A 19,865-nucleotide genomic window follows, 5' to 3' on the forward strand; every position below is an offset into this window, starting at 1 on the left:
TCAATGCTAAAATTCTTCAAATTTATAGAAAACATTTTTTTAATTTGAGATAAATTTTTATTTCTTTATGAAATACTTATGTACTTAAAGAGAAAAATATTTAAAATTATGAAATGAATACATTAAAATACTAAAAACAAAAAAAAAAAAGTGAGAAATTAAAATTAAGATTAACTGGTGATCGATGGATTAACTTGCATTCGTAGTATCAAGTATGAGTTTTGAAAATTATTATCCATATAACTTAATCTATTTTGGCTCATACTTGTTTTATCATATCTGGATTGACTCGATTCAGTCTAATTTTACTGTTTGTCAGGTTTAATTAAAACACAAACCCTATGAAAATTTTAATAAAGCCTCTTAATATTTCTGAAAATTATGTTTGCCTCCTAAAGTTTTGAAAAGGGAAAATAAAAAAAATGAAGGAAAAGAAAATAAAAAGAATAAGGGAAAAAGAAAAAGTAGGAAATAGAAAAATCTATGTAGAATAACTTCCCTATTTTTAAACTTACCGGAGTGAAAATATGACGTTTTGAAATTTAATGGTGGGTATGGTATCTCAGCAAACGTTGGTGGTGAAACCCTTTGGCCTTGTTAAAATGAGTCGAGACAGCCCTACGACCTTGATCGCAGCTAAATTCCACTCTAAATAAGGAAAGAAAATTCCATGAAGTCCTACTGCAAGCATAGCTTTCTGCACAGCTGAACTATCTTGCATCACCTTTTAGAGTCACTTTACCAGAAATAAATTATTGAAAGAAAAAATAACCCACCTCTGAATGGATCCTCTATCGGCACTGCGTGACTTCACAATCCGCGGCGAGCTCGACAAGGTCACCCAGACGCAAAATGAAATCCGCTTCGGCTCAGATTACACCTTCGCTTCGTCGATTGAAACCCCTTTTCGATCCAAACAAGGCAATCTCTACACTCTTCAAACCCTCGTTTTCTTTATCAAAAACAACAGTCTCAAGCACACTGAGTATATCCAGACCGCCCGTGCCCACCGCATCCCCCCCGTTACTCTCCCCGATCGTAAACCCCTCTTCGAATACCTCAACGGTAAAATCGACTCCTCCGACCAGATCGAATTCCACCTCCCTCAAAACCCTAACTCCCTTGATGGGCCCCACGGCGAAACCTTTACAAACGGTGACGAGATTACGAGAAATATCAATTTTAATAACAGTGTTGCCACGGTTGATGGCGGAAAAGGTTTTGAAAATCTTGAAAACATTGGTTACATGGCTTTGATCAGAGCGGCGGAGAGACCGTTGAAGGACCGTGAGCAGCTGTTGGAGTGTAAAAACAGTGATTTTTATAGTGTTCTTGTGTCGTCAACGAGGCGGGAGGAGGAGAGACAGAGAATTGAGTCACAACAGAGGAAGGATGGGTTAGTGGCGAAGAATAGGCTAATGGGAGTTGACGAGAGAGGGTTAGGTTATGGTGGTGATGAGGGTTTTGAAACAACGCCAAAGCCGAAGATGTTGCAACTGAAAGGTGGAAAGATTGGTGAAGGCGTGCCAATAATTCTGGTGCCAAGTGCGTTTCAAACTTTGATAACTATTTACAATGTGAAGGAATTTTTGGAAGATGGGGTGTATATTCCTACTGATGTGAAGGTGAAGAACATGAATGGGGTGAGGCCGGACTGTGTGACAGTGCAGAAGAAGTTTAGTAGGGATAGAGATCAGGTGGTGAAGGCTTATGAAGTGAGAGACAAGCCGTCTGCGTTAAAGGCCGAGGACTGGGACAGGGTTGTGGCGGTTTTTGTTTTGGGGAAGGAGTGGCAGTTCAAAGATTGGCCCTTCAAGGACCATGTGGAGATTTTTAATAAAAGTAAGTGGAAGTCTAAGATAAATTAAGTTTTTGCATAATCGCATTTGCCTACTTTTGTGGCAAATTGTAGTTGTTAGGGTTTAAAATTCTGAATTGGGTTGATTGGGACCTTGTGTGGTTTGATGCTCCTGCCGTTTGTGGATTTTGGATTTCATGTTCATATTGATGCTTGAACAGTTATTGGATTTTGAAATTCATTTTGAAAATAAGTTCAAGCATGATTGATGTCAAATTTGAGTTTGTGTATGCAGTTGAAATAAGTGCTGGTGGTTTTTGTTTTGTGGAATCTGTTGATTTTGCATTTGGGTAGGATTATTATTGCTTTTTTTCGGTGGGAGGATCATGGAATTGATTTCTTGTGTTGAGAAAATGAGAAGTGAGACATTCTGTATCTGTTAAATAGTATTTGAAATGTGCTACTTTGTATAATGTAAATGCAGTTATTGGATTTTTCATGCGGTTTGAAGATGACAGTGTGGAATCTGCAAAGATTGTGAAGCAGTGGAATGTAAAGATTATATCTGTGAGTAAAATTTTCTCATTAAGCGGCATAATTATTTCTGTTGCAATGTTTTAATTTTTTTTCGTTTTTGAGTGTAATTGAGTTCTTGTGTCATTTCAAGCATTTTTTTTGCTAGCACTGGTTAAAATATGCCTCAATTGTGCAGATTAGCAAGAACAAGCGGCACCAAGACAGAGCTGCGGCTTTGGAGGTGTGGGACAGACTGGAAGAATTTGTTCGTTCACGGTCGCATTCTTAAAGAGTTCAGAGTTTTAGAGAATATTTGTATGTATGCTTCTATAAAGTTTCTAAGTTGTGACCAACATTTTGATGTAACTGTGAATTTTTCCAAAATCTTTCAATAGTAAACCGACAACAATTAACGTGGATTATTATCATACTAAATCTTGTTACCTACTTACCTTTTTTTGTGAGTTTGACTTTGAGACAGTTATAAAGAGTTTCAGGGCCATGTGTCAATGGCTAGAAATACCATAGGAGATTAACATTGGAACATATCAAAGACCAGTGAAATTATGTGGTTGGGTGTGAAAATAATAGTAACTTTGGCATGACTTATATGAGGCTGTTTCAACTTTGTTCATCTTTTAGTGGCTTGAGGTTATAAATGGTTCTACAGTTTCTTCCTGTCTCATTTAGTCAAGCATAAATCACTTGAGAATCGGTTCAATAATTGTCTGCAAATTTTTGTTTTCCATTCCTCTGAAAAAGGGGTTTTTTTTAGGAACGAAATGTGATTAGCTTGTTTTGAAGTGTTCATGTGTAGCTTGGTTGCCAGATTGTCAAAAGAATTCCTGTTCAGAATCAAATGTGGAAGCTAAAAACCTAAAGACTATGTTAAAACGGTTAACTGTTTGTTCTTTCACATCACTGGAATGAACAGAAAATTGCATCTAAAGTAGGCAAGTTATTTGCTGGGGTTGGATAATATAGGCTAAAATAGCTCACTGGATTTGTGAAATACAGCGCATGGAGTCAACACCTACAAGTGGAGATGAAGTTACTTTTGAGAGTTGAGTTCATTCTTATTGTAAAAGTAGATTGAGATTGTTCAACTATCCAGAAAAATGCAAGCCCTTGTCATACAATTCATAACATGCTCCAAGCCATGCACTAATTTTGCTGCATGGTTGACTGGATGATGGCGGATCACTGGATGGTCAAATTCAAGAGTTCCCGAAACAGATCTTCGCTGCAGCAGTCTAAACCGGAAGTCACCACTGCCTAGTCACTTACTGTTCTTTAATGATAAATTAACGGAAAACATTCTGTCTCTTGCTAAGATAACTGTTTCTGTTTTCTTTTCACTGATCAATTGGATACTTGTTAGGTCTGGGAGAATATATTAGAATTCAGAAATGAACCAAGATTTTGACTAATTTGGATACTCCCAAGTAAAAGTGTAAATCAAAACATCTTAGCTGTTGAGTTGAATTGCGCAATCGTGGGTTACCAGATGTGAACATTCTTGCAATAGAAACGGCGTGGTCCATAGATTTTTCAATCTTTTTTCTCTTTGATGGGGATCAGACATTTCTTTGCTGACTTAGTTCTGCAAATACACTCTAGTAATTTTGTGTACACCAAGATGTTTAAGCCAGTGCATCAGGCATGAGTCAATAGCTATTGAATTTTTGTTCAATTATTACTATAAATCTTACAAAAATTGTTTAAATTAAATTCCCCATTTCTGTTAGCTTCAACTGGTACCTCACCATGTTAAATATTATTGTCATAACCATTTTTTTTGGGTATCTGATTCCGTTTTTAACTTGCTTATCTCTGGAACATATGAATGCTCCGAGCACACAACTGTATACCAAGAAATTTGAAATTTGAAGTTGTGTTTATATACACCTTATGAGTGCTCTGTTAATTATATTTTCAAGGATGGTTACGAACATGGAATTGACGTTTTAACAGCTTCAACCGGCAGAGTGCATGGTCGTTCTGAAGAATGTGAAGGATGCCGTTGGCAGTTTTCCCGAATACGATTTTAATCAGTTGAATGTCATCCTATTTGAATGCATCCTGTACTGGGTCAGAGATTGTGCAGCACAATTTTGATTCTCAAGATGTTCTGTCGATGCAAGTTTATGCCAGAGAATCACATTATAATGTGCTAATTTTTCTTGCTTGGTGCATCTATTTATCACAATGCTATGTTAGTTAGAGTTCCTTAGAAGGACTTCTGTTATATATTATTGTCCTTTTACTGACTGGTTCTTGTTTGACTTTAAAGTGATACACGTTAAACAGATGCTTGATTCATTGAAGCCATATAATGCTTTTTATTGAGAGGGGAAGAGAGCTAGTAATCTGTTTGGTAATACAAAACCACCCCAACCCTGAAGAGGGCTGTGAGATAATTATGGCATACAACCTCAACCGAAAGGAAACTCTATAATAACAAAGACTGCAATGGTAAGTAGTAATCACTAAAGCATGCTGGTTGTTGAGGAATTGGAATCAGTATATCATGAAGATTGAATTATATGATGCTGCAAAGAGCATGAAGGCAAGCAGAGAGAATGGCAACTTGATCGTATTTCCATCTGTTGAGGGTCTTACTCCTGTTGATGGTACAGTTCCAGATCCAGTTCCTGTACCTGAATAAATAAATGATAAATTTGTTCAACTTTCTCATGTTTTAGCTCTCAATTTGCATATCAGAAGAAGATTAGTTGAAAGATACAGAAGTGAGGCAGTACCCGGAACTGTGCTGGGAGATCCTGATGGAGCGTGGGCTGGAGAAGCAGCTGGAACAGGCAAGAAGGTGTTGTTAGCGGAAAAAACATAATGACCTTTGATTAAAGATGTTTTAAGCTTCTTATTTTCATAGAAAATTTTCAGTTGCTTTCTTACCATTACAACTGCTGATAGATGGAGTCTTAACATTGCAGGCATTGGGCAAAGCTAGAGCCTGAGTCTGGTTGATATCAATCCCCAGAGACGAGCCACCACCGTTAAGAACCTCACACAAGCACTGAGGCGATGATCCGACAACACTAGCAAGCTGTGTGCAGCATTGAGAAGAAGGGGTTGAAGAGTTCCCTGTTATGTAATCGAGGCAAGGCGACAAGCTGATCAACACATTCGTACAACTTGACTGAGCTCTAGCCCCTGCCCACAACAATGTAACTAGAACCAGGAACAGACCCAGCTCTAAACTCCTGTTTCCCATTATGCCTTCCTTTCGATTGAACCTGGAAATGCCAAGAAAATTGAGATCTTCTTAACACTCTGGAGTTGGAGTAGTTTTGTGAAGAGAGAAGAGAATGGTGAAGTTTATATATGTAGAATACAAGAAGAGAAGAGAAACACAAGTTGAGCTAAGCAGGTAACAACTTCTCCTACTCTCAAATATTTTTCTAAGGTCAATTGTAAGATATTGCCATATTGGAGTTTGATGTATGTTCAAACCTGGAGACTTGAGAAACTAAACTGGTCTTATTTTGTTGTGGTGACGATTTGAAGAAAAGAAGAATTTGGTGTAGTTGTTAACTAAGAAAAGTATAACTTGTCTCTGACTCCAGCCTTTGTGGAATCAGTCTTTGTAGCTTTATCATTGAGAGATAAGAATCAAATCAAAATCAGAAAGCAGAAGAGTCCCATGAAAATTAAGGTGCTTCCTTCTTCCGAAAGATATGTCTGCATCTGATTTTTCACAAAAATATTATTAACCCACTTATTTGCACTGATTAACATATGAAAAATAGATTAAAGCATTTTGATGTTTACATTTATAGCAAATTTATCTTAAAAATTAATAAATTTTATTAATAAAATTTGACTGAAGGTTGAAAACAGTGTTATTATTGTAACTGACATTAATCCTAAAATATTTATATTTATTATATATAAACCAATAAAAATACCTTTCAATCTTTGAAAATAAAGTTTGACTTTTGATAATAAGTGAGAAAATACTATTTTTCGATTTCAAGAATAATAACTTATTATTTTGAATTTTTGACATAACTATTGAAAAAATTGTTGTTCATCCAATGCTTGCACAATTTTGCCTCCTATGAGAGTTATCGATAACACACGACATTGAATTTCAAGTATTTGTCAAGGCGGGGGGCATCCCAGTAGAAAGTGACAGAAAAGGGTAATATATATATATATATATATAAAATTTAAATATACAAATAATATATTATTATATAATTAAATATTATTTTATTTTTAATTTAAAATTATTTAATTATATCTTATCGGATAAAAATTATCAACTAGAACAATGTCAAATCTTAAAATTTTAGAAGAAACGGTAGATAACGATACTACAGGAAACATTGAATGAGTCTAAGATTAAAAGTTGATCAAAACTGTTGTTTATGTTTTAGTTGAAGGAGCTGCGTGCAGAAGCAAACTACAGGAAACAGACTAGAACAACACGAAATCTTTAATTCATAAGTTGACCATAACAAAGGAAGCCAAGTGTTAACTTGAAACTTCCCCATCTGAAATAGACTCATCAACCACGGAATCATCCTTTATTTTCTACTGAATTTAATAACACCATTAATTTCTTGCTGGTGTTTCACAATAAAAAAATAATGTGTCAATGATTTCTTTAATTGTGTTTGTTGAGTCAATGTTCGTCCTATTTAGCTACATAATAATTACTTTAAACATATATTAAAAAATAAATTAGCTGTATGTCCACCCGTATCTACATAAGTATCGAAGATTAGAGATGATGATTTTAACTTAAATTTAGAGGGTCTCGATCCTCTCTAATTTTAATCGGGAGAAGATTCTTCAATAAAAATAAGAAAAAGAACAAAAAAAATGTATATACTCAAGAACGAAGATACATATGTCCCTTTCTGATCTCGTCTCCATCTTCATCTATTTATATTAATATATTTACTTAAAATCTTAAGATGCTTTTATAGTTTTCCTTTTTCGAAAGACAATAAAGAATTTTTGTCATTCCCATAATGAGAATATGTCAGAGATAAATATTGATATCTTCTGTGAGAATAGGGATGGAGATTGAGATCTCCTCTTCGTCTCTCCTCGTTGGCATCACTATCTAAAATAAGACATGAGTCTATATTTCATCTGTGGATCCATAGTCCGGCCCATATGCTTTGCCTGGTCAACATTTCTTGAGCACCAACAATGGGCTGAATAATCATATAGATTGAAACAAGTCTTACATCCCATAGCACACACCCAAAGGAACCTTGTAAAGTAACAAGAAACACAACTCTCAGAAACTGCTCGCTGTTAATGCGAATGGAGCCATAAACACAGGAAAGATGAGCACATAGTCGATGGGGCTTGTTTATGATCTCGGTAGAACTACTTTCGAGCCGGTTCCAGCATCCGATTCAGACATCAACTTTATAAATTATAAGTTGTTGCTATTAAGGCAGTGTGCTTTAATTTAACGTAAAGATTATCTAATGCAAACGTTACCTGCGGGTGAAGCTTCCAAGGAGCTCTCTGGAGAACCAAAAAGGAGACATTACAGGTCCACAACATAATTGGATTTTTTTCTCTTTAAGAAAACCAAATATTTTTGGCCCTCAATAACATAATTGGACTCGTTAAGAATAGTGCTAAACGCAACCAATTCTATAGGCCAACACAACTACCAATAAGATCTTGGACCAACACAATCATTTGAAATATCCCCTAACAATCCAAGCCCAATAAAATCAATATGAATTATCTAATCTAATGACAATCCAAGCTCAAACACAACCCGTCAAAGGAAAATGCAAAACAGACATCTCTGTGTGTTGAGATACTTGTAAAATGAGACAATAAAAAACTATCAAAATATTGCTAGGTTATGTAATACTTGTGTTTCATAAATCAAGCTACAATTTGACATCTGGGCATTGTTAAAGAAATCTAAAATTTGCTTGTTCAACGTTGTTCTACCAATAATGTCATTAATTAGTTTTAACCTTATGATAATTTTAACCGCATGCTAAAGAAGTTTAAGTCATTTATGTCATTTTATGTTTTATTTAGTTATTATTAATGGTTGAATATGATAAAGATAGTGATATTTCAAACTACCAAATATACATACATAAAAGATGTTCGTCTGTTCATATTGTGTCAAATGGATAAAATTAATAATATATCATATAAGAATATTTAAATAGTTGAATGACTATTCAATTCGAATGAATGACAATCCTAACATTTACCGATTGAAAAATTATAGAGAAAGTGAAAAAAAAAAATTAATTTAAAAGTTATAGATCATAATTATTTCCTCTCAAAGAAAAATTCATTAGTTTAGTATGTTTCCCCAAAATCACTTACTAAACCTTTAATTTTAGAACAAACCAATGAAACCATGCCTATTGTTTGACCAATTAATTTGGTAAACAATTCAGAAGAGATTAGTTCTAAACGAAATCGCAAAGTCACTAAACATCAAGAACTTTTTGACCTTCATGCATCCACCAATCATGTAATTACACATCAACCATTTTAAGTAAAAGTCAAAATGGGTCGCCAAGCTCAGCCAAGTGGCTAACTGTTGAACCTCCTTTGTCACAAAATTAGTTCAAGTAGTTGAGCTCCAGACCAACTACAAATCCACCTATGTTTCCCTCCACCCTCTCCAACCTAAACTCTTTCATCTATAAATTACTTCATTCTTCTCTTTCCCAATCACCCAAAATCCAATCATTTTACTTCTCTTCCACATTTTTTATATTATGGAGCTTTCCTTGTCTTTCCAGCGCTTCCTTCCATTTCTGGCGGCCGTAGCTTTTGTGGCCTCGATCTTGCCTGTTTATGGGCAGGTGACTACACCGTGCACGGCTTCAATGATTTCGAGCTTCAGCCCTTGTATGAATTTCCTTACAAATAGTACTGCGAATGGCACCTCGCCAACCTCCGATTGTTGCAATGCACTCAAGTCACTTACAAGTAGTAGCATGGACTGTGCCTGCCTCATTGTAACCGGAAGTGTCCCATTCCAGATACCCATCAACCGAAGCTTGGCCATCTCTCTCCCCCGAGCTTGTAATATGCCTGGCGTCCCTGTTCAATGCAAAGGTACGTTTTTTTTTGTATTTTAATGAGTTTTTAAGTTCTCTTTTCAATACTAACAAATTCTAATGCAAAATTTTCTTTGCTTGCAGCCACTGGTGCACCTATTCCTGCTCCAGGTACCTTTACTAATTCATTTTGACATTTATGTTAGACTAGAAAATCAAAATGTTCTGCAATTTGGGATTTGTCTGGTGAATCACACATTCATTTTGCGTAATAATTTTCAGGTCCTTCCTCATTTGGAGCATCTCCAGCTGCAAGTCCAACAGGTAAAAGTCTACCTCTTTTAGTACAATGATCACAGCTGTGGATTTTCCTTGGCACAAATTTGCTTACAATTTTGAGCGTTTAGTGTTTCTGAAGTTTCAAAATTTAATATTAAAAGTATTTTTATTTCTTCCTGCAGCAACTGTTGTTCCTGAGCCTACACCATCTGCTACAGCACCAGAATCAGACACAACACCAGTATTAACTCCACCGTCTACAAATGTGAATCCTACCACCCCCACCGTAACTCCAGGGAGCCGCCCCGTTGTGACTCCACCATCATCAGCTTCCATGCCCTCTTACAATTTCTCACCATTGCTTCTGCTATTAGCAGTAGGATTGTTGGTTTTGAATTATTACTAGGTCTCTGCCTTTGCATCTCCATTGTGTACTTAAAACATTGAGATAAATTCTTTTGGTGTGTGGTTATTGTTTTGGGCTTGTTCAAATTCTATATTGGGAGATTATTTATTAAATAAGCTTGTAGTTTTGTTACATTACTTGTAAGTATGATTTGAAATAGTTATCCATTTATTTTATAGTTTGTTAAAAAAGCAGTCCCAACCTTTCCATTTCAGTACAGATTCATGCTCCTGTCATCAATTTGTTGAAAAAAATGTTGTTGTCCTTCACAGTTTCATGTCCCCATAATCTGCATGACTGATCCCAATTCACCAACCTTTTGGCGTGCCTTTTCTTTTTTCTTTTTCAACATTAATTTTACCCTTGAAGTTCAATTTGGAAAATGAGATAACATGGCACATGACTCAGCATTTAAAATGAAAACAGTGTTAGTAAAAAAGGAACTGGTTGCCAGGTGAAGATAGTTGACCACCAAACTTGAGTGAAGTAGAGAAATATGAGCTACTGGATAGAGCTTATAGCTTATTAATTATGGGTTTTAAGCAGCGATGCCGATGGCCGGGTTGGGCTGGCTTAGGCTTGGCCCATTGGGTTAATGGACTGGGCCAACCTCAAAACCTAAACAATAATGGGCTTTCGGATTGGCCTGACTTATTAATATATAAAGGCCCAAGACCCGACTCATATAAAAATGGGTCGGGTTTTAAATGGGTCAATTCTGCTAATTTAATCAATATTTTAAAAAAAATTATTTAAAATTTAAAAAATAAATTATTTTTCAATTATTAAAACTGAGGACAGTACTCTAAATATTTTATTTATAATCTCTCACTTATGACAGAGGAATACCGTAGTTACATGATAAAAAATATTATAAATTGTAGCATAATATAAATAAATTAATCTACATATTGTATAAATTATAAAACATAAATAAATATATACTATAATAATATTCAAATGGATTAAATTCATTTGATACTTGATCCATTTGTAATATTTTATAATGATAAAATTAAAATTAAAATAAAATTATAAACACAAATAATTATTATTTGTGAATTCAGATATTTTCTGAAAGAGAGTTGATGAGAGAAAATGAAATTGAAAATATAATGAAATAATTAAGATTGAGATATTTGTAAATGAAAGTAAAAATAAAAAAAAATTGAATGAATTTATATAGACAAAAAAAATAATTAATTAAAAAATTTTTGAAAAAAATTAAGGAGGCCAAGGCTTTTACCACAAGGCAGAGGAAAGCAAGACTTCTGCCACAAGGCAGGGAAAAGCAAGACTTCTACCTTGTAGCAGAAGCCTTTTGCCGCAAGACGGAAGGAAACACACAAGGTTAAAATATTTTTACTTTTTAAACAATATCGAGTCATGTCGGGCCAATCCATGGATTTAATATTAAAGTCCAAGGCCCGACCCATGGGCCTAACCTAACATGCTACAGTCCAGGTCAGGTTTTCTCGTATCGTGTTTCGTGTTGAAGCTCTATTCAACTTAGCCCAATTGATGTGTCTAGTTTTAAGTGACAGTTTGATGAGAGGAAAAGAAAGAAAGGACTCCAACAGGAGTACAGGATAAGTTTGATGCTCTTCATTTGTCTAAAGCTCCTCCAAATAGGCTAGTTTTGAAACAACAGTTACTTGGGTTCAAAAATGGCTGATGGTAATCCCTGTGGTCAACATCCAAATTCCAGGGTGCTCCATCGAGGGCATCAAGCTGCTACAATGCTTCAATCAAGGGCATAAATCTTCCATTGAAAATGCTGCAAAACGCTTGCTCAACTTGTCCAATCTGGGTATAACTCCTTGTGCTCGTTGTTAGCATCACCTAACATTCCTCTTTTAAACGATCCAATTTCATTTCATTATCAGATTGCTACGTATCTGTGCGTCCTTTGACTCCTTGTCGAGGTAATGCTAGACCTTTAATCCCTTGACTCCTTCACTTCCTGAATACACTAATCACTAGCATGAATCTCCTGCAATTTTTGCATCAAGTTCTATCTCCATTGCCTATAGTGCTTCCACCATCTAGCCCCATGGAGCAGGCACTGCCTTCTTTTTCCCCGAACAATGTGCTTCTGCCATCTCCCCTTCAACTTGGCAACGGCTGATAACTCTACAAAGCTGGCAAAGCTACCGCATCAAACCGAAATTTCATCTCCCAAATCCACTGTGTTCAAGGCTATGAATGAATCGTCAAGCGTGTTTTGCTGGCTCTTCATTTCTTAACAGAGAAAATAAAAAGAACATTTTTTTACTGTTAAATGAGTTATTCAACAATCATGTTAATAAATTTAAAGTCAACGTTAACCTACTCATTCAGTGTCGTATCCGTGTCATCTAAAAAACATTCCTCCCCAAAAATTGCCACCTCGCCCTATAATCTGTCCGCAGTATCAAATTTTCACGTTTCCTTATTAAAAAACGCGAAGGGCAAATACGTAAAATGACTCGTTTCAATTTCTAATACAGTGGCGCCAATTCATGTCTCTATATAACATCGTGATCCGTCCTCGCCACACCAACCAACTAAAACCAGAAACATATCCCTCTTTCTCAATTCCAAGAAAAATCATGACTGCCGTAACAGTTGTCCTCCACCTCCTCACCTTCACGCTCTTCGTAGCCACGTCAGTTCAGCTACCGCAACCTGACGGATGTTCCCCCGTGCTTGCAGAGTTCTCGCCATGTCTGCCGTACGTGTCGGCGTCGTATAATAATACGACGGAAACTGTGTCTTCTCAGTGCTGTGATGCAGTAAACTCGGCCTTCAGTTCTGGCCACGGTGACTGCCTCTGCGAACCTCTCCGACAGCCGCTTCTCTTCGGCTTTCCGCTGAATGAAACCAGACTCCGTTCACTGTCTTCTGTTTGCCACACGAGTGGTTCTCTGGAGTCGATCTGCCCCTCGGGTATTTATTTCTTGAAGCTTAATTGTTGAATTTGGATACTTATTTTGACTAGTATAAGATTATAAAAATTATGAATAATTAACTTAGGCCGTAATTTTCGCGCCAAAAAGTAACTGTTCGAGATTTGAGAACCAGAGATCATGGCGCAAGTTTGCACTTAAAAGAAAGTTTTAGGTTTAATCTATCGTGTTCAGCTCCATAGCTGACCAAATACGCCGAATAATGCCTTGGCGACAATGAAACTGTGATTGAATTTCACTTTTGTATCTTTCATCTGAGAATTGTAATAGTGGCTTCACTCGTTTTAGCTCAGTCAGAGTCTCTTTCATTTACAAGGATATATGTAACAGATACAATTGCTACATGAAGTAATTTTGCGCGAATAATTTGCGTCACAGGGTCATCACAAACATATTTGGCTCCTGTCCATGGTGGCACGACAGCTTCAGAGATTCCAAAACCACCTGATTCAGATAGTAAACAACTATTTCCGATCCCGGAAACTCCTGATTCAAATAACCAACCACACTTGCCCATTCCAAAACCTTCTGACAACCACCCTCAATTGCCAATTCCAGATCCTTCTGATAATCACCCGCAATTGCCAATTCCAAAACCTTCGGACAACCACCCTCAATTACCAATTCCAAAACCTTCAGATAACCAACCTCAATTGCCAATTCCAGATCCTTCTGATAATCACCCGCAATTGCCAATTCCAAAACCTTCAGACAACCACCCTCAATTACCAATTCCAAAACCTTCAGATAACCAACCTCAATTGCCAATTCCAAAGCCTTCAGACAACCAACCTCAATTGCCTTTGTCTCCTCTCCCAATTCCAAAACCTTCTGATTCAGGTAAGCAGCCACAATTGCCTGTGCCTCCTATCCCATTTCCAAAACCTTCTGATTCAGGCAAGCAACCACATTTGCCTTTGCCTCCTCTCCCACTTCCAAAATCTTCCGATTCAGGGCAGCTACCACTTGTACCTTTGCCCCCTTTCCATGGTTCGACAGGTCCAGAGATCCCAAAACCTTTTGATCCAGGTAAGCAACTACAATGGACTCCATCTTCTCTTTCATTTTTACTATCATCATTTAGAATGCATGCTGGAGACTAAACCCTTTTAACATGGTTGAACCTGCAGCTCCAACGACAAGTTCACCTACAACTCCAAGCTCATCCCTAGTAGTATCCAGAGGTTCTATAGCAACAACACCGATTTTCAAAAGCAGTAGTTGGTTTCCACTAGGAATACTAATTTCCCTATTTCTCTTCGTTCATACATAGTGTTGCAGGCATCTTATGTAGAATACTATTATTTTAGATGTTATCAGATTCAATGATTAAACAAATATGTCATCGCCTGTACCAGGTCTATGAAGAAAATAAATCACATAGTTTGTTCAGGTATGCATTTAATTACTTTTTCAGCATAATTGTTTGGTTCTAATAACAATTTCCATCTTAAGTTTCAGACAGCACCATAATATAACACAAACAGTTCTAAGTTTTTTGGTGGAAGCAAAGCATCCTCTCTTTAGTGGAGCATTATTCAAAACCTGGCAGTTTCAGTCTTATATGTCTATAATTGCCTCATATAATTGCATGCTAAATTCGTCTAGTCAAACATAAATGACTTATCGATTGCATGTTAAAGTTTGATCATACCTTTCTAATGTTGTGTAACTCCAAACTCACACAAAGCTTTACAAAATTCAATTCTCTCACATACTCAATTGCCTGTTCCAAAAAGAAAACAAAATATTCTCTAATATGGAGCAACTTTCCTCTGATGATGAAAACCAGGTTTTGACACAAAACACGCTTTCAGTTCACAGATGCTGGGTAAATAAATTTACCGCCACCCATCAGACCACTCATCTTCATCTTTAACAGGTTTAAATTCTATCTGAGATGATTCTCGACTCCAGCCAACCTGTTCAAAGCTTTGTATAAGTTCTTCTTCATGATGGTTTAAACGACCCCCTTCTGCTGGATCTTCATCCTCAAACTCCTGCCTTTCAGGTAGCGCACAACCCTGGTAAGAATTGTTGTCTGCACAACGCCATAAAAGCTTATTCCAGTATGCGTCCTGTTAGATAGGAAAAATTTTGGAGTGATGTAAATAACTAAACCTTTGGAAATGTAGGCAGGAACCTCTAACAGTTTGATTTCGTATTAAGAAATAAGGAGCAGTCATATGCACAGTTATGAATTGATAGGCATGAGCAGTCATATTCTACACAGTTGTGAACATGCCATACAAGAATAAAGCTCAATTTGATATTATCAGAATTTTGACCATACACATATATAATTGGTATGCAAATAAATTAATATAATTGCTTATAACATGCACCCGAACCTTTTCCCAATACATTTGCAAACGCATAGAAAACTCAAGGTGAGACATCTAGAAAATACCAGATGAGGCCCCATATCCTTTGTCAAACTCCTTTTAGCTTTCCCCTACTTTTTTTTTTTTTCCTTTCTCCTTTGATCTCTCAGTTCAAAAACCTCTTGAAGCCCCAAATGACAACTATCTAGCTCATGCAAATTATTGGTATTTGCCAATGTCTTTACAAACAGGTACGTTGAACAATAGGTGCAACTAGGAAATATATTTTCTCCTGAGCATCCACCTAGACATTTAATAAAGTGCAGAAGTTCCTCACATGGTAAAAATCAAAATCTACACACTACACATGCAACTCTTTGCCAACGATATACTTGGGAATGAATATATAGTTCAAGTAGAAAATTATCTAGATGCGATATTTTGGAGAGAATAATATAGTCATCAGGAGAGTTTTCCAATTTCCATGAATTAACATATAAAGATTAATTGTAAGCAAAGAGGAATACCTTGCTAACAATGTGAGGATTCCCAATCACAATAAGCAAAAATATTGCACGGGTAACAGCCACATTAAACCTTCTTGGATTGCTCAGAAATCCTAAACAGTGTCTTCTGTCAAATTCATTGTGTTTAATTGTTGATCGTACAGTAGAAACAATAATGACTTGCCTTTCTTGTCCTTGGAACTGTTCAACGCTGCCGACCTTGATATCAGGCATATCTAAACTTTCTAGGGTTTTCTTTAGTTTGAGTACCTGCTGTCTATAAGGTGTTATGACCCCTATATCTTCCTCACTCAAATTTCCACTTGCTGTCAATCGCTTGATGAACTCTACAACTTTGCTTACTTCAATCCGATTGAACCAAGATGGATTGCTGCCTTCTCTCTCATCACAGCCTTGGATACCATAGAAAAGAACAGGGAACTCCTTGTTAGGAAGAAAGTTCACTGGCAATGCAAAGGAACTCGTGTCATCTTTACATGCAATCAATTCCTCTTCATAGAACAACTTTGAAGGAAGGTACAAAATTTCGGGATGACATCGGTAGTTTCTAACCAACTTTGTTACATAATTTTCATCTCCTGTGAAATATAATGCACATTCAAACAACCTTTCCAAGTATGATTTCCCCAATCCGTAAGTCTCTGCATCTCTTGAGTAAATTACTGGACCTAACTGCATCGGGTCTCCAGCAAGAACAACAACAGTCTCCTTTTTGCAGAGGATAGATATAGGTATCATGCTTTCTGGCTCTGAAGCTTGGCCAGCCTCATCTAAGAAAATATGAGAGAAGTGGCCGGAGTGAACACCTTCAGCATAAAGAAGAGAGGCACTCATATAAGTTGATATGATGATCTTGTAGCGAATGAGAGCATTGAGTGGTGGACACTTAAAGACACACTCACTAAAGAAGCAAAAGCGGACATGATGAGGCTTGACATCATCATATGAGCGAGAAGATGCATTGAGCCGGAATACCTCATTTGCGTGAACTTCAACAGTCTTCTCACTGAGGAGTTTCTCTAGTATGTGATCTGCAGCACTATTTGAAGATGCACACACAAGAATCCGAGAATTCTCTCGGGTTTTGTAGAGCTGGAGGATTGATTCCACAAGTGTCATAGTCTTACCTGTACCGGGAGGTCCATGAATCAGATAAGGAGGAGCTCCTTTGCAGCCAAGGATCTTTTCAATTGAACAGATTTGCTCCTCATTAAGATTACAGGAAATAGGTACCAGTGGAGTTGATTCTATAAGTCTTCTTTCAGAGGACTCAGATGGAAAAATAAACTCTCTGTCTAACCTTTCGGCAGCATCAATGGCTTGATATAACCTTCTCATGTTCAGACGATTATAAGTGAACTGTACATTATAAAGATTCCCATCTCTATGAAGCAAGTGAAAATCTTGGGCAAACTTCAAATAGACTTCGTCAGCCTCAACACGGTGGATGAAACCCTGTGAAACATCACTTTAGTGGACAGGTTTGGAGTATAATAAACCATGAACCAATTTAATACTATCAGCATGCAGGTATCCAGGGAAATACAGTATATTACATGGCTATAAACAGGCACATATTTAATTTTCATGACACTGACATGGATAGTCAATGGAACTACTCAAGTTTTGGCATTGGGACTACCAAACATGAAACAGCGCTTACCATATGAGTTAGAAATCCAATACATGGGATTATTTGAATGTTTAGAGAATGATAAATATATATATATTTTTATATCTATTGTCATGCAATTTTTTTTCTTTTTGTTAGAGAAACAAATGCCTTCTGTAATAAGAGGCAGACCTGATAGGGAGATGTACTGTCTCCTATATCTTCATTAGCAAGCTTGGCAAAAATAAAATCTCCATGAACAAGTGATGGCCTTCTCTCAGCAAGCCCTGGGACCTCAAGGGTCAAAAATTGTCCCCTCTTTCTCAATGCAACATTCTCCATGTGATGAGCCCTCATTTCAAACTGCAGTAAAAATTGACAAATACATCAAAAGTTAGACAATGGCTTCTTATCAACCAGTGACACTGTTTTCCTTCAATGGAATAATATATATTAATTATATATATATATATATATATATATATACCTCCAGTTGTATTTCTTCCATGATCACTAATGTTTTGAAGTAAGAACAATAATTTTCTCTTGTTAGACTTTCTTTAATAACATCAGGGATCTGCTTGCTCTCAATGAGTTCTCTAATATTCTTTGGGATGTCGTATCTAGGAAGCCTATTCTGGAAATAAACTTGGCCAGTCACTCTTGCAGGACGCGAACCAACAACATATGTATCCGCATCAAAATGTTTTTTTCTTGAACCTCTTGAATATGGTTTATTAGATGCCAAAGACTGCGAGATTTTGTCTTCAGCCAAGAGAAAAACCACTCGCTCTACCCTTTCCTCCATATCAAAATGCACAATTGTAGTGTGCAAGCCAATTCCAATTGGCTTGCAAGACAACCAAATGGTTAAAGTCTCATAAGGCTGAAGCATTCTGTCTTCCAAGCTAAAAGACTCCAGAAAGCCTTGGCTGATCTCTGTGTCTGACTTTCCAGACGGAGGTTTCATCAAAGAAAGTGTGAATGAATTCTCAGGGTTTGAGGCATAAATCCTAGACCATAAATCCACGGGCTCATCACTGGTGTTCTTCAAGGTTATTGAATCAACAGCAGTTTCCCCGATGGCCACCGATTGAGGTTTCCCCCCTACAAAAGGGAATGGAACAGAAATCACAACAGGACCCTCTTCGTTTGGATTGTAACTACACACTGATCTGTCATCTTCATAATCGATAAACCCGATTTCTCCTTTATCCCCAATGACAGAGCATTCATCGTCCCACTTGTCAATAACAGTACCCATCACTGAACAGGAAGTGATATGAACAAGTACCTGTGAGTTTTCAACACAAACAATCAAAATGCTAGATACGTACAACCAAAACACAAAGATAAACCTCACAACCCTCGAGAAAAAAAATCACACGCAATGAGACTATAATAAACAAAATCCACAACCAAGCCCAAAATGCCTTTGATACAATCAATATCATCATAATCCAATATTCAAGAAAGCCGCAGTTATCTACTAGATTGTAGAAAATGCGAACTGTTAAAACCAAAAACATAATCGGAAACGAACTATTACAATCCAAAAGCAAATACTTATTTTATTCGCACTGAAACATTCTACCAAACTTTCAGTGGCTCATGATACACAGATTCTGTAAAAGGGGAAACGTGCATTGATATAAGGAAGAAGGAAAATTGACAGACCTTTGATAAAAGCTGAGATCAAAAGAGTCTTTGATGAGAAATGAAAATGCGAAGATCTAAACCCTGGTCAGTTTCTCACAGAATTGGTAGAGTAGAGAGTGTAGTACCGCTGTCAATACAGAATGAATGTGTTAATGGTCAAAAGCAATGACTGACGTGGCGGAAACCCATTTGTCTTCTCTGCCTCTCTTCTGCTGTATTGTTTTATAGTATTGCAGAGTATCGAGCCAGTAGAAGTACCTTAACGTTACCGATTGAATTAGAATCGGTTAGTTCTGAACGTGGAGGCAGCCAGCCCGGCTAGTTGTTATAGGGCAAATTTACTTTCCTCCCTTAACGTTTCATTTATCATCAAAAGACACCCTATTCTCTTGTGTAGCCTTTAATTTACAAAATCTCCTAAAACTATCATCATCGGTGGTTCCAGATATTTTCGGAAGATATATTATATCATTGAATTCACTAATCTGTCCGCCTCTCTCTGTTTGGATATAATTTATGTTAAATAATATAACGTACAAGTACAACACAATCTTTTTACTTCTATGGAATTTTCTAGCTGAAAAAGATGGAAAACTCATGAGCAGCTTTCTATAGGGAAATATTCCGCAGCTTCATTCATTTAAGTTCTCCAAACGCCTAGTTTGAGAGGGTGAAGTAGCAGCCTTAAGGCCCTTCACAGTGCTTACTGAAGACCTTTAAATGGCTAAGTTGAGCAAGTCTACTGGAAGCTGGGAGGGC

General features: G+C 36.8%; 5 protein-coding genes and 1 long non-coding RNA gene across 9 annotated transcripts; 4 read left to right on the forward strand and 2 right to left on the reverse strand.

The window, feature by feature from the left end:
• Positions 1-565: 565 nt before the first annotated feature.
• LOC123221100 (protein CDC73 homolog) lies at positions 566-4,623 on the forward strand. 4 transcript variants are annotated; one of them, XM_044643801.1, is made up of 4 exons: positions 571-1,842; positions 2,283-2,365; positions 2,511-2,629; positions 4,289-4,623. In XM_044643801.1, exons 1-3 carry the CDS (start codon positions 783-785, stop codon positions 2,601-2,603), a joined length of 1,236 nt encoding a protein of 411 aa, XP_044499736.1. In that variant the 5' UTR covers positions 571-782; the 3' UTR covers positions 2,604-2,629; positions 4,289-4,623. The 4 variants fall into 4 exon arrangements, with proteins under 4 accessions (XP_044499737.1, XP_044499736.1, XP_044499735.1 ...); XM_044643800.1 differs by lacking the exon at positions 4,289-4,623 and adding an exon at positions 3,332-3,869; XM_044643799.1 differs by lacking the exon at positions 4,289-4,623 and having other exon boundaries at positions 572-1,842; positions 2,511-2,742.
• A 9-nt stretch (positions 4,624-4,632) lies between these two features.
• LOC123221101 (non-specific lipid transfer protein GPI-anchored 5-like) lies at positions 4,633-5,689 on the reverse strand. The gene is made up of 3 exons (XM_044643803.1): positions 5,231-5,689; positions 5,077-5,124; positions 4,633-4,974 (listed from the first exon to the last, which is right to left on the reverse strand). Exons 1-3 carry the CDS (start codon positions 5,547-5,549, stop codon positions 4,835-4,837), a joined length of 507 nt encoding a protein of 168 aa, XP_044499738.1. The 5' UTR covers positions 5,550-5,689; the 3' UTR covers positions 4,633-4,834.
• Positions 4,809-5,968, forward strand: LOC123221102. Its single transcript, XR_006503204.1, has 3 exons — positions 4,809-4,947; positions 5,039-5,141; positions 5,269-5,968. It is a non-coding gene; the product is annotated as an uncharacterized LOC123221102 (long non-coding RNA).
• A 3,036-nt stretch (positions 5,969-9,004) lies between these two features.
• On the forward strand, positions 9,005-10,168 carry LOC123220545 (non-specific lipid transfer protein GPI-anchored 20-like). Its single transcript, XM_044642795.1, has 4 exons — positions 9,005-9,409; positions 9,496-9,522; positions 9,634-9,675; positions 9,813-10,168. Exons 1-4 carry the CDS (start codon positions 9,067-9,069, stop codon positions 10,034-10,036), a joined length of 636 nt encoding a protein of 211 aa, XP_044498730.1. The 5' UTR covers positions 9,005-9,066; the 3' UTR covers positions 10,037-10,168.
• A 2,393-nt stretch (positions 10,169-12,561) lies between these two features.
• LOC123220364 (SH3 domain-containing protein C23A1.17-like) lies at positions 12,562-14,376 on the forward strand. Its single transcript, XM_044642562.1, has 3 exons — positions 12,562-12,964; positions 13,363-14,013; positions 14,115-14,376. Exons 1-3 carry the CDS (start codon positions 12,628-12,630, stop codon positions 14,255-14,257), a joined length of 1,131 nt encoding a protein of 376 aa, XP_044498497.1. The 5' UTR covers positions 12,562-12,627; the 3' UTR covers positions 14,258-14,376.
• Positions 14,377-14,583: 207 nt separating this feature from the next.
• LOC123220363 (probable RNA helicase SDE3) lies at positions 14,584-19,565 on the reverse strand. Its single transcript, XM_044642561.1, has 5 exons — positions 19,125-19,565; positions 17,935-18,741; positions 17,640-17,810; positions 15,836-17,290; positions 14,584-15,062 (listed from the first exon to the last, which is right to left on the reverse strand). The coding sequence occupies exons 2-5, from the start codon at positions 18,709-18,711 to the stop codon at positions 14,826-14,828; spliced, it is 2,640 nt and encodes an 879-aa protein (XP_044498496.1). The 5' UTR covers positions 18,712-18,741; positions 19,125-19,565; the 3' UTR covers positions 14,584-14,825.
• Positions 19,566-19,865: the final 300 nt, after the last annotated feature.

This window comes from Mangifera indica, chromosome 7 (assembly GCF_011075055.1).
Source record: "Mangifera indica cultivar Alphonso chromosome 7, CATAS_Mindica_2.1, whole genome shotgun sequence".
Classification (NCBI taxonomy): Eukaryota; Viridiplantae; Streptophyta; class Magnoliopsida; order Sapindales; family Anacardiaceae; genus Mangifera; species Mangifera indica.

Coding starts and splice junctions, on each gene's coding strand:
- LOC123220364 (XM_044642562.1), top strand. CDS start 12,628: ATGACTGCCGTAACAGTTGTCCTCCACCTCCTCACCTTCACGCTCTTC. Junction 12,965..13,362: donor GGAGTCGATCTGCCCCTCGG/GTATTTATTTCT, acceptor TTTGCGTCACAG/GGTCATCACAAACATATTTG. Junction 14,014..14,114: donor CCCAAAACCTTTTGATCCAG/GTAAGCAACTAC, acceptor TTGAACCTGCAG/CTCCAACGACAAGTTCACCT.
- LOC123221100 (XM_044643801.1), top strand. CDS start 783: ATGGATCCTCTATCGGCACTGCGTGACTTCACAATCCGCGGCGAGCTC. Junction 1,843..2,282: donor TGTGGAGATTTTTAATAAAA/GTAAGTGGAAGT, acceptor ATGTAAATGCAG/TTATTGGATTTTTCATGCGG. Junction 2,366..2,510: donor GGAATGTAAAGATTATATCT/GTGAGTAAAATT, acceptor TCAATTGTGCAG/ATTAGCAAGAACAAGCGGCA.
- LOC123220363 (XM_044642561.1), bottom strand. CDS start 18,711: ATGGGTACTGTTATTGACAAGTGGGACGATGAATGCTCTGTCATTGGG. Junction 17,811..17,934: donor TGGAAGAAATACAACTGGAG/GTATATATATAT, acceptor TTTTTACTGCAG/TTTGAAATGAGGGCTCATCA. Junction 15,063..15,835: donor ATCCTCACATTGTTAGCAAG/GTATTCCTCTTT, acceptor CCTATCTAACAG/GACGCATACTGGAATAAGCT.
- LOC123221101 (XM_044643803.1), bottom strand. CDS start 5,549: ATGGGAAACAGGAGTTTAGAGCTGGGTCTGTTCCTGGTTCTAGTTACA. Junction 5,125..5,230: donor ATCTATCAGCAGTTGTAATG/GTAAGAAAGCAA, acceptor TGCCTGTTCCAG/CTGCTTCTCCAGCCCACGCT. Junction 4,975..5,076: donor ATCTCCCAGCACAGTTCCGG/GTACTGCCTCAC, acceptor TTATTTATTCAG/GTACAGGAACTGGATCTGGA.
- LOC123220545 (XM_044642795.1), top strand. CDS start 9,067: ATGGAGCTTTCCTTGTCTTTCCAGCGCTTCCTTCCATTTCTGGCGGCC. Junction 9,523..9,633: donor TGCACCTATTCCTGCTCCAG/GTACCTTTACTA, acceptor AATAATTTTCAG/GTCCTTCCTCATTTGGAGCA. Junction 9,676..9,812: donor TCCAGCTGCAAGTCCAACAG/GTAAAAGTCTAC, acceptor TTCTTCCTGCAG/CAACTGTTGTTCCTGAGCCT.